Raw genomic sequence first — 11913 nt, 5'->3', positions numbered from 1 at the left:
GGGCGGCCTGGTAAATTACCTGGTAGAGCAGGCGCCCCATGTACCAAGGCTGATTCCTTACCGCAGTGGCATTCATTCCTTCTCTCTCCCCCTTTCATAACTATCTCTGTGTCTCTCTCCATTAAAGGCATAAAAGACCAAAAATTAATCTTAAAACAAAAAACCTGAGCCCGCTACAACCTAAAAATCTCAAGTTGCATTAATGCGTTAAAGAAATTAGTGCCGTTAAAACAAATTTGAGTTAATGCGTTATTGTCGTGTTAACATTGACAGCCGTAATCTCAACAAATATTAGATGCGTTGTCATGAACCTTGATTTTGACAGTTTTATTTCTTTACAAACTACCTGTTTTTCAAACTGGATCAGCAGCTGTTAAACTCCTAGAAGAAACAGGCGAGTATTTAACTTATTTATAATTCACAGTATATCTATTTCTGAATCTGTGCTGTAATCCAAATTCACATGGCCACTGATTTTTTTTTAATTCGAAACGCTGCCAGGATTGTTGACTGCTTTCTTTTCTCTTCCTGCCAGAAAAACTAGAATCCAACCCAAAAAAATCCATCTGGCTTCATCATGAGTTAACTTTCCATCACTCCTACATTCAAGTGAAAACCACAAACCCAGACTGGACTAACAGAAAGGAGGCAGAGGGGATGTAAACAACGTTTATTCCTGTTTTTTATGTGTAAGGACCTGAACTGTGCAGTAGACATGGCTGGGTCTGATCATTTGCACTGCAGGTAAACACACAGCAGCCTCTTTCATGCAGGAGTAAACACCAGTCAACCAGAAGTTTTTTGCATAACCATGTTTGCATAACCACTTAGATACATTGGTGTAAAACATTCCACTCATGCCACTGATGCATAGAATCTAATTTCCCTAAACAACTCAATGCAAATCTCTTGTTAGTGCACTGATTCTTCTTTTGAGCACAAACCAGATTTAACTTTTCAAAAACATGTTTGTGAAAAGGGACAAAAAGTCTGAGAGGAGGTTTGAGGAGACACAAAACAGTACTGTACCGAAGTACAAGTTTGAGTACTTGTACTTTATTTGAGTATTTCCATTTTCTGCTACTGTATACTTCTACTCCACTACATCTCAGCGGTAAATATTGTACTTTTTACTCCACTGCATTTATCTGACAGCTTTAGTTCCTTCCAGTCCAGGTAAAACCAGGTATTTCCAGATGTGTTGATGTTGAATGTTTGCGATAAACAGACGGATGAAGTGAAAATCCTCCTCCTTCTGAAGCTAAATAAAGTCTATAAAAAGCCTCTTGGATCAGCTGGAAAATGCATCGTCACAAAGCTGAAAACAGGCTGTTTTTCTGACTTTTTAGAGATAGATAGAGATTTTAATTTTGTTTTTAATTTTATTTTATGTTTATTTTATTTTGTTTTTATTTTATATTTTATTTTATTATATTTTATTGTAATGTATTGTATTGTATTTCTTTCATTGTATTGTACTGTATTTTATTTAATTTTTAATTTATTTAATTTAATTCTATTCTATTCTATTCTATTTTATTTAATTGTATTGTATTTCATTGTATTGTACTGTATTATATTTTATATTTTATTTTAATTTTGTTTTTCATTTTATTTTATGTTTATTTTATTTTATTTTATTTTATTATTTTATTAAATTTTGTATTTATTTAATTGTATTTAATTTTTTAATTGTTATTCTAATCTATTCTATCTATTCTATTCAATTGTATTGTATTTCATTTCATTGTATTGTATTATATTGTACTGTATTTTATATTTTATTTATTTTTATTGTATTTTATTTTGGTGACCTCGTGACCGCCCGCTGAATGAACGACCTGTTGTTTACGTGACGTAGCTCCGCCCCTGACCGCCCGCGTGCTGGTGCTGACAGACAGTGAGCTCAGAGGAGCCTCGCGACCAAGCTCAACTCTCCACCAACGGTTACCAGTTAACGGTTAACGGTTACCGCAGCAACCAGCTCACTAACCAGCTGGATTGAAACCAACGGACACATTTAAAAACCTTCTGGAGCTAACGGCTGACGGTGAGTGGTAACTAACGGCAGCGTTCAGTTCAGTAACCATGGTTATAACAGCAACTAACCTAGTAACGGTAACGGCTACTTCAGCTGAGGTTAACTGTCAACTGAGCTAGCTTTATTAGGGCTAAGTGAACCAAGTAAGCTCGGAGGTTATATTGTTTTGTCCTTGTGAGGCTGCTCCTCTATGGCGACGGCGTATTTGGTTACAGGTGTGTATGTGTTTGTGCGTGTGTGTGTGTGTGTGAGAGGTGAAACGTCTCCCGTAGTAACCGTTGCTAAGCCTGAGCTGCCTGTCTGTCTGTCTGGAGCTAACATTAGCATCCAGGCTCATTAATTAGGCAGCGTTTAACGGTCGTTTAACGGTTGTCTAACGGTCGTCCAACGGTCGCTCATCTGCAACGGCTTCCTCGGTCTTGGCTCTGTGTGAGTGTGTGTATGTGTATTTTCGTGCGTGTACGTGTATGTTTGTGTGCGTGTTATTGTGTGTGTGTGGGCGGACAGCAGAGCATCAGTACCCTCAGTTCAGCTGCATGGAAACAACCTCAACATCTGATGCACTTTATTATTATTGTAACTAACTGTCCATGATTTTTTATCAAATTGATCATTTTTCATTGAATCTGAAAAATGTCTAATGCAATATTTTATTTTATTTTATTATTTTTCAAGATTCAAGATTCCTTTAGGCCATCAGACTTTTAAATAGATAATTCATAAGACACCTTCTCACACAAAAATATAGTTTATACTGTATATATACTGTATATGTTCTTAATGTATATGTTCTTAATATGCCCTTGTACAAAGTATTTCCTTTATAATTGTAATATAACTTAAAGTATTTGTAATTGTAATATAATGTAATTGTAATATAACTAATTGTAATATAACTTAAAGTATTTCCTTTATAATTGTAATATAACTTAAAGTATTTGTATTTTTAATTGTAATATAATTTAAAGTATTTCCTTTATAATTGTAATATAACTTATTATTTTTAATGGAGCTTCCCAGCAAAAAGCATTTCACACGTTTGTACCTGTATAACCGGCATGACAATAAACATCTTGAATCTTGAATCTTGAAAAATGCTTTACACATAAGATGGAAAATAAAACACACTTGATAAAATCAGATAAAAAATAAGATAACAAATTAGATGAAATAGAATACATAGAATGCATAACATAAGATGGGAAATAAAACCTGCTGAATAATAATAATGATAATAATAATGTTAACAATCACAACAGGTATCAGATTTAATCAAATTAAATCAAGCGGTGGAAGAAGTATTCAGATCCTTTACTGCAGTAAAAGTACTAATATCTTGAATCTTTATTTGTCATTTTTATGCTCCACATAAAAACAAAATTGTGTTTCTTACATCCATCACTCAGAAATTCAGTGCAAAACAATTGGTGAAAACTATTAATAAGTAATAAGCTAATAAGTAACAGCACTAATAAAATAAGCTAAAAGTACGCTAAAAATAGAATAGAATAAATAGTTACAATTTAAAAATTAAAAATATTATTAAAGGAACAGTCTCTTTAGTGCAGTTCAAATTCTCTATTCTTCACCCATTTGTGCCCAAAAACTATATTTAGTAAAGTATCAATATGATAAAGAAAAAAGCCACACCATTTGATAATCAACTGATAAGTTCATAGATCCCCCAAAACTTGATTTGTGGTCCTTGTAGTTTCTGAGATACAGCCATTTTCTCATCATACTATATTCAGTCTTTGGGCACATAGGACCATACTTGCCAACCTTGAGACCTTTCATCTTTATCTTTTATCTTTCATTCGGATCTCCATTAGCTGTGGCTGAAGCCCAGCTATTCTTCCTGGAGTCCACTTAAATCACTTTGAACTGTTAGGCTACATTTCAGTTCACAATCACATTACAATCTTTACCAACAATGACCACAACATTAAAAGCGACAGCAACAAAACACAACAATATTCAAGACACAACCCAACACACAACACAGGACCTAGGTTCAAGTTAATACTATTCACAGAGTATAGAGGTAGATATAATTCATTAGTGGTTGGACCATAGCATATTATGTCAAAATTCAAAAACATATAAAAACAGAACAAGCAACAACTTATTTTACCATAAGTATTAACGGGACTTTGTATTTATCCAACATTAAACCTTTTATGATTTGATGTTAGCTAAATATCAGCAGACACAGAGAGCTGGTCAGCTAGGAGATGTTTTTTCAATAACATTTTAAATAGATTTTTGCTATTTTCTTGAATGATATACCGAGGCAGAGTAAAAAAAGGGAAGATTTCAAAACCGAAGCGGGGGTTCAGGGGGTTCTTTGTTTCCTGCATTCTGGTGACTTTAAAAGAATGAAAATGACAAAATAATAAGAAAACTGAGAGTTATTAACGCGTTATTGTCGCGTTAACTTTGACAGCCCTAATATATTTATACAAACACAATTTTTTTGCTATGATCCCTCAAATGTGGTTATCAAACGGCTGTGACAAAGATGTGTAATGGTGGAATGATATTTTACAATTCAACAATAAACTTTATTGTCTAAAATAACATTAGTGCACTTAAACAGTCAAATAATTATAAATAACTATAAATAAAAAGAAACGGCTCCTGTCGTCAAATGGCAGGTGCTTAGAATAGAAGAGAGAAATGAAAAAAGGGAAAATGAGCAAGCATTTCGATACGTTACGATACGATACACTTTGTTTCCTGACCTGCCGAGTCACTGGGAGCATGCGTCGTAGTTTGTTTACATAGTTTGACCTCAGGAAGATGGCCGCAGGGGTGCTCCTCCCAAACGCAGATAGCGATTCTGTTCTGTAGCCGTTTTTGATTGGTGTGTAGCGGTGACCCAGAGTGTTTATTACCCCTGTGGAGCAGCCAGTATGTTGATGGAAGTCTGGCATAAGCACAGTCGGCACCTGCACATTTTAAATTGCCATTTAATTCTCAGTTCTTGTCATTTTGGTGGTCGAGATTTCCTTTGGCGCCGGTTAAAACCTCTTTGGGGGTCGCCAAAAATGTCTCTGTGCAGGAAAAACCCTGTGCATTAAACATCCTGCTTGATTTAACTTCTCCAGTAATGTATGACACCAGCAAAAATACAATTTATGAATGATGAAACACTATTTTGTACAACTGATGCTGGATTTTAACTATTCCACCAACAGTACATTTCAGCTCTGTGCTCTGATCTGACTGGTAGCTGCAGCTTCACAGTCAGTCAGTCGGTTATCTGTTTGGGTCAGAGCCAGAGAGCCCTCAGGAAGCTCAACATCCATCCAAACCTGTCAGCTGAAACACTGTTATCCAACCTGTCTGCCCACACACACACACACATACACACACACATGGTCGACTGCCAATAAGAGATCACTGGCTGTTTCCATTAGATTCACACAGTTGGATAACACAGTTTGACACAGGTAGACACCCAGATAGACAGACAGGTAGACAGACAGGTGGCAGAGCTAGGTCATAGAAGCTAGTACTTTTTTTTATGTATATATATATATATATATATTTGACTCAAATAAACTGTAGTTAGTGTGACCAGGGTGTCAAGTACCACAACATCTTTAAATGTCTAAAATGTAAAAAGTAAGCAATGATAAGTCAGACCTTTAAATTCACCAATGCAGTTGAATTCATGAGGTCTTAATTTACAACAATTTTTCTGATTTATTTTCTTGTCAGAATTACTGCATTTCCTACCTAAGCAGCAGAATGAAGTCTTGATCATTTTGATTTGAAACCAACCTCAAACTTACCTCTGTGCTGGACTAGCTGTACCTACACCCCGACCACACAGGATTTGTTTCAACCAAATTTGTCTCATGTGTGTCTGATGGAACAGGTACACTTAATTTAATCAATACAGTCTTCTACACAGGCTGTTTAACGCCTTGTGTTTCACTTGTGCTTTACGCGAGTAGCCGTGGACCCAAATATCTTTTAGGCTAAAAGTGTACATGCATAACTACAGTTATTGGACTCTTAAGACCAGGAACAGAAAACATAAAAACTGTGTATCATCACATTAGCAGAACCAAAATCCCAGACAGGTAGACAGATACTCATGTGATCTTTTAATAGCTGTTACCTAACTGACACTGTCTAACACTGTACCTGTGTGTCTGTCTCTTTTTTAATCCGTGTGCCTGTCTGGAAGGCGGGTCTTATCAGGGTGATTGTCAGTAAAGAGGTCCTATGATGGAGGAGCTTCACGACGTCCAGCTGACTGAGATCAAACCACTCCTGACAGGACAGGTGAGTTGGGGGAGGCGGGGCTTAGCTGTGGTCATGGCCTGCGCTCACGTGACTTACAATCAGATTCATATCCTGGATACTTTAATTTCGGGATAAACTAATTTCATAACGATGAAATAATTTCTCTCTGTCTCTTCAGAATGGGAGAAATCTCCAGGACTTTGACTGTCAGGTGAGTTCAGCACCAACAGACCTGCACACAGTCAACACACCTTTTCTCCTCCTTTGGCATTATGTGGTGCTGCTGGAATCTGAATCAGACTATTCATCAGCATTATAGACTACATCTTAGAAAGATGGGTTGCTTATTTCAATATAATGTTTTTCAAAATTGGAATATGAAAAATATATTAGTGATAATTTAAGTAAGTCAGTGATAACACTAGTATAAATCTTAATATGATTTAAAAACTTGTCACATGATGATATTAAAGGGACAGTTTGGATGTTTCTCAGTGTGGTTGTATGAGGTACTTCTCCATAGTCAGTGTATTACCTCCAACAGACAGGAGTACCAGCACGGGAGCAAAACAATGTCCTGCTGTGGACGGGGACAGCAGCAAAACGGATTTTAGACACCTAAAAAAATCAGTTTAAGTATTTGCTATATATAGAATATTTTCACTTCTTTACCTCACCATCAGACAGCCCTTTCTGACGGGGAACTGAAGCCGTTATCTATGCTCTCTTCAAAGCCACCAGACTCCATTCACAAAAACTGTAATTTTACCTCTCAGAACAAAGGAGTTCCTGCCTTGATCGCTTAAGGCTGACCCACACTAAAAGATTTTTCAAATCTTACCAGATGTGTAAAATGTGAGAGCCCACACATAACGACATGTTATGTTAAATTTAACAGTTTTGTTCCTGTAGTGTGTGGAGAGCAACGATTTGGCCAAAACAGCAACACCACACACTAACAGATTCATTCATCATCAGAGAAAAAATAACTGAGGTGCTACACAATAAAAGCCACATTCACGTCGTGTAATAGTTAAACTGCCCATCACAATCTGTATGATTCAGTTGACGTGATAATGATTGATTGTTCGTCCCATTACATGTTTGCTTCTTGGTAAATAATCAACGCAACATGTTGCAAGGGCTGGAAAAAAAGAGCTTTTTACATGTTAAAAGAAGTAGAGACATACGGCTCAAACAATCATATCAAGGAGGAGATGTGTGAGGAAAACTCAGGCTGACGTCAGTTGGATAACAATCAGCTCCAAACAGATATTGATCAGCAGGAGTCATCGGGCTGACGTCAGTACAGCGGGTCAGTTTGCATCAATGCGTCCAATCAGAGAGTTATTTTAAATTAGAGCAGCAGCTCTGCCTCTCTGTTTGCTCCTCCAAAACATGCTGTGAATTATTTTCATCATCCTCATTTCCATCTGTCAGTCAGCTGAAAAACAACAGTTCATTTCGGGGACAACTGAATTTCAACTACATTTCCACACAGCCTTGAAAACAAAAACAATCCTTTATGCACTTTATGCATGAAACACTGTTGTCGTTGAGTGTAACTATAAGAGCGTTGCTTTGTTAATTAAAAACATTTCAGCTTCATATTGTATTACATTTAACATTTTAAATGTAAAAAAAACACAGTATAAAGAGAAGAAATGAAGGTGTTTCTGAGTTATATTTGTCTCTGTGACACATGGGGAATAATTTCAGTACTGTGAATAATCACCACACTGTTGTTGTAGTATTTCCATATCAAGCTGTCTGAACAGCGAGGGAGAAGAGTCTCAAGTGACTCAGCTACGTCGGCGTATTAGGGCCAGGTAAAAAATAATAATTACGGAGCCAAGGGAGGGGGTAATATTCAGAGAAAAAAACTCCTAAATTTCTCAGATTAAAGTGGTAAATTTAAATGAGAAAAATCGGATATTCTCTGAGATTAAAGTGGTAAATTTATAAGAAAAGAAAATCACAAATTTACAAGAAAAAAAACTCAGAAAAATAGTGGAGTGCAAAACCGCGGTAATGCCAGCCGCAGTCTGAGATTCATTGCTCCTTAAGTAGTGTTATTATGGTAAGGATGGCCTCTGAGGGAGGTGAAGGTCCTGAAAGATACATAAACACTTTTTCTTTCATGTTCTTTCTGTATTATTTTATGAACAAAATATTGACCTCGGTATGCATAGTACTTTATCCTCATGTTAGACCTGTTGCAGGTTTTATTTTGACAATGTGTTATCAGATAAATCCTGACTACTGCTGTTTCTGATGTCCTCTCTGATAGACGGCCTCTGAGCGAGGCGAATGTCACATTTTATCAATTAATTAATGGTTACATTTATTTTTAATAATATTTTTGCTACATTTAATGACACATTTATTTTATCGAGTCATTTATTTCTTTATTCATTTATTTTGGCAGGTTCCGTCGTCCATACAAAACATCAAGCTTTAGTATCAAACTAACTAGTTTCACCGTATCGTTCAGTGTGGACTTAAGAGAGAACTTGCATATTAGCTGGTGCAACGGGCTGCTGAGGAGGAGAGGAAGGAGTGGAAGTCAAAATAAAAGGAGAGAAGGCATGGTAACACCAGTGATGGATGGAAGAAGAGCAACAAGTGGTTGGCTGTTTAGACCTTAAGACCTTACTTCTGTCAGCCAATGACTACAGAGATTATTCCTCTTGATCTCATCACACCGCCCCCACTTGCCAAGTGAAGGCAGAAAGAGATCCTGCCTTCACTTGGCAGATGTCTGATGGACAACAGCTGACCTAAATCTCTTTCTTCTGTCTCTACTGACCTCTTTAATATTTTCTCTTTCCTTCGCTCTGTTTATGAATCCCTCTCTTCCTCTCTAAAACTCTTCTGTCAGGATGTCTGACTCTCTGGATTTGCACCAGATCTCCTGTTCTTTAGGAGTTGGGGTGGTGAGTTAGCCAGTTAGCCGTTCATTAGCCTGAGTCATGCTTTGTCAGCTACTAGCTCACAGGAGTCAGCCTTATAGCCGGTTCGCTGGTTAGTTAGCTGAGTCATCTTGTTTACCTGCACACATGCTGTTAGCTGGCAAACTGATTTAGTTGCTCGCCTGTATGTATTCTGCTTCAGTTGTATGATATAGTGAACAAACAATCAAACTTTATTTATAACACTTTCCATTACAGCACGTGTTTCATTTACCTAAGGAAGATCAACATCACAACTTAAAAACAGGAAAAGCAAAAGAAGAAGAAATACATTTAGATAAAAATAGTTAAAAGATTAAAATTGTCACTTTTTGTTTTGTACCAATTTAAAGAGATTTTACAAAAGAGAAGGAAAACAACTGAACAACGTGGGGTATGCATTTCTACTCTACTGTCTTAATGTCCTTAGATTTATCTCCATCCATTGATTAAGTCTGTGAGGCTTTACTTTACAAGCATGTACAGGTATGTAGTGTGGTGCACATGCATTTGAGGAGGCTTAAGATCCATAAATAGCATCTGTCAGCTGTTTCCATGGTCATTATGAGATTACTAGACACAGCCAATGTGAAGCCATGTTTCCATCTGTAACCAGCTAAATATCTATGTTTTATGGTGCATTCACTCGCTCCTCAGATGTTGTTGGTGTGTTCATGAGCTTTAAATCATAATGTGGAAAAAACATGGACGCTACAAAGATGTGTTTTTATTTTTAGGGCCGTCCTTGACCAAAGAAATTCTTAGTCGACTAACACTCATACAATTCTTTTTTTGACAGATCTGTAAAACTGAGTTTCTCCACAAAGAATCACACAAAAGCACAACTTTAAATTAGGGCTGTCAAAGTTAACGCGATAATAACGCAAATTTGTTTTAACCCTTCTAATTTCTTTAACGCATTAACACAACTTGCGATATCTATTTATCCTCTTAAAAATCCGAAGGGCCGATCTTTCGGAGGTTGAAGCGGGCTCAGTTTTAAAGCTAGAGTGAAGATACTGGGATCATATGAAACTAGAAAAACTAAGGAATCCATTGGTGCCATTTCATACTAGCTCGCCTTGAAGGAGTTTAAATAACTTCCGCTAAATTTTGGCGAGGAAAAACTGGCACGGCCTTTTTCAAAGGGGCCCCTTGACCTCTGACCTCAAGATATGTGAATGAAAATGGGTTCTATGGGTACCCACGAGTCTCCCCTTTACAGACATGCCCACTTTATGATAATCACATGCAGTTTGGGGCAAGTCATAGTAAAGTCAGCACACTGACACACTGACAGCTGTTTAGGGATGCACCGATCTGACTTTTTCAGTCCCGATAGCGATACTTGTGCTTTGGGTATCGGCCGATACCGAGTACCAATCCGATACCAGTGTTTAATTAATAAGCTGTAGCTGTCTCTGGCTTCCTCCCATAGTCCAAAGACATGCAGGTTCATTGTTGACTCTAAGTAGGCAGGTTTGAATGTGAGCATGAATGGTTGTCTGTCTCTATGTGTCAGCCCCGGTTTGATCTGGCGACCTGTCCAGGGTGTACCCCGCCTTCGCCCAATGTCGGCTGGGATCGGCATGAAACACGTTTAGTTAGTTCACCCTCGAGGCTCCTGCTGCCGCGTCTGTTGTTGCTGCAGACAGGATGATGTTTATGTGTTGTTGTTGCTGTGTTGTTCAGGAGCATGATGTGGAGACGGCCCATGGTGTGCTGCACGTCACCATGAGGGGCGTTGCTAAGGGCAACCGACCCACAATCCTCACCTACCATGACATCGGACTCAACCGTGAGTAAATACGCACACATACATATTCACAGTCATCATAACACAGAGTTACTGTATAGAAAAAGCATCAATGAGAAACAAGGACTTAATGCAGCACTTGTGTGTGTTTCTCTCTGTTTGTGTTTCTGTGTGTGTGTGTGTGTGTGTGTGTGTGTGTGTGTGTGTGTAGATAAGTCTTGTTTTAACAGCCTGTTTAACTACGAGGACATGCAGGAAGTGACTCAGCATTTCTCAGTTCTGCATGTTGATGCTCCAGGACAGCAGGAGAACGCTCCGGTGTTCCCAACCGGGTAACACACACACGCACACACACACACAGCGACCTGATCAGAGGAAGGAAAATAACAACTTCAGGGAGTAAAAGCCTCCTGTGTAACATTAATGTCTTTAGATAAAAACAAACACAAAACAAGTTTAACAAAGCACTCCATCAGGGAATGCAGTTCCTTTGTGTTTCTGGTGTCATGTTACCTACATTTGAATCTCTATAAACTAGGTCTGTCAATCGATTAAAATAGTCAATCGCAATTAATCGCAAATTAGTCACACGTGTGTGCTTTGTACATACAAATATTTACATAATTGAACATTAAGTTTAGATGGATTATAATCCAGTTCAAGTTGCTGGAGTGTTTGTTTTCAGTCTCTCTTCTCTTTTAAAATATTCAAACCCACAGGTTTACATCCTCCTGAAGTGAAGTGACATAAACAAAACTACCCTGTTTGTTCTACGTGTGTCTTGAGACAATAATAATGGTGAAAATATTCATATTGTGTGTGTGTGTGTGTAGGTACCAGTACCCCACCATGGATGAGCTGGCTGAGATGCTGCCGTCTGTCCTGACACAGCTTCAGTGAGTCTG

General features: G+C 37.7%; 1 protein-coding gene across 4 annotated transcripts in view; it reads left to right on the top strand.

The window, feature by feature from the left end:
* The first annotated feature begins 1866 nt into the window (after positions 1–1866).
* LOC119489710 (protein NDRG3-like) overlaps positions 1867–11913 on the top strand; it is an 18810-nt gene continuing 8763 nt past the window's right edge. The window contains exons 1-6 of one of the 4 annotated variants that reach the window (XM_037772473.1): positions 1867–2050; positions 6243–6340; positions 6480–6512; positions 10945–11050; positions 11220–11340; positions 11842–11904. In XM_037772473.1, the coding sequence (XP_037628401.1) occupies positions 6281–6340; positions 6480–6512; positions 10945–11050; positions 11220–11340; positions 11842–11904 (383 nt within the window). In that variant the 5' untranslated portion in view covers positions 1867–2050; positions 6243–6280. Of the gene's footprint in view, positions 2051–2109; positions 2257–6242; positions 6341–6479; positions 6513–9014; positions 9238–10944; positions 11051–11219; positions 11341–11841; positions 11905–11913 lie in introns of those variants that run through there. The other 3 variants (XM_037772475.1, XM_037772474.1, XM_037772476.1) reach the window with 3 other exon arrangements.

This window comes from Sebastes umbrosus, chromosome 6 (assembly GCF_015220745.1).
Source record: "Sebastes umbrosus isolate fSebUmb1 chromosome 6, fSebUmb1.pri, whole genome shotgun sequence".
Classification (NCBI taxonomy): Eukaryota; Metazoa; Chordata; class Actinopteri; order Perciformes; family Sebastidae; genus Sebastes; species Sebastes umbrosus.
The sequence above is the reverse complement of the archived record's forward strand: the minus strand, read 5'-3'. Positions and strand labels throughout refer to the sequence as shown.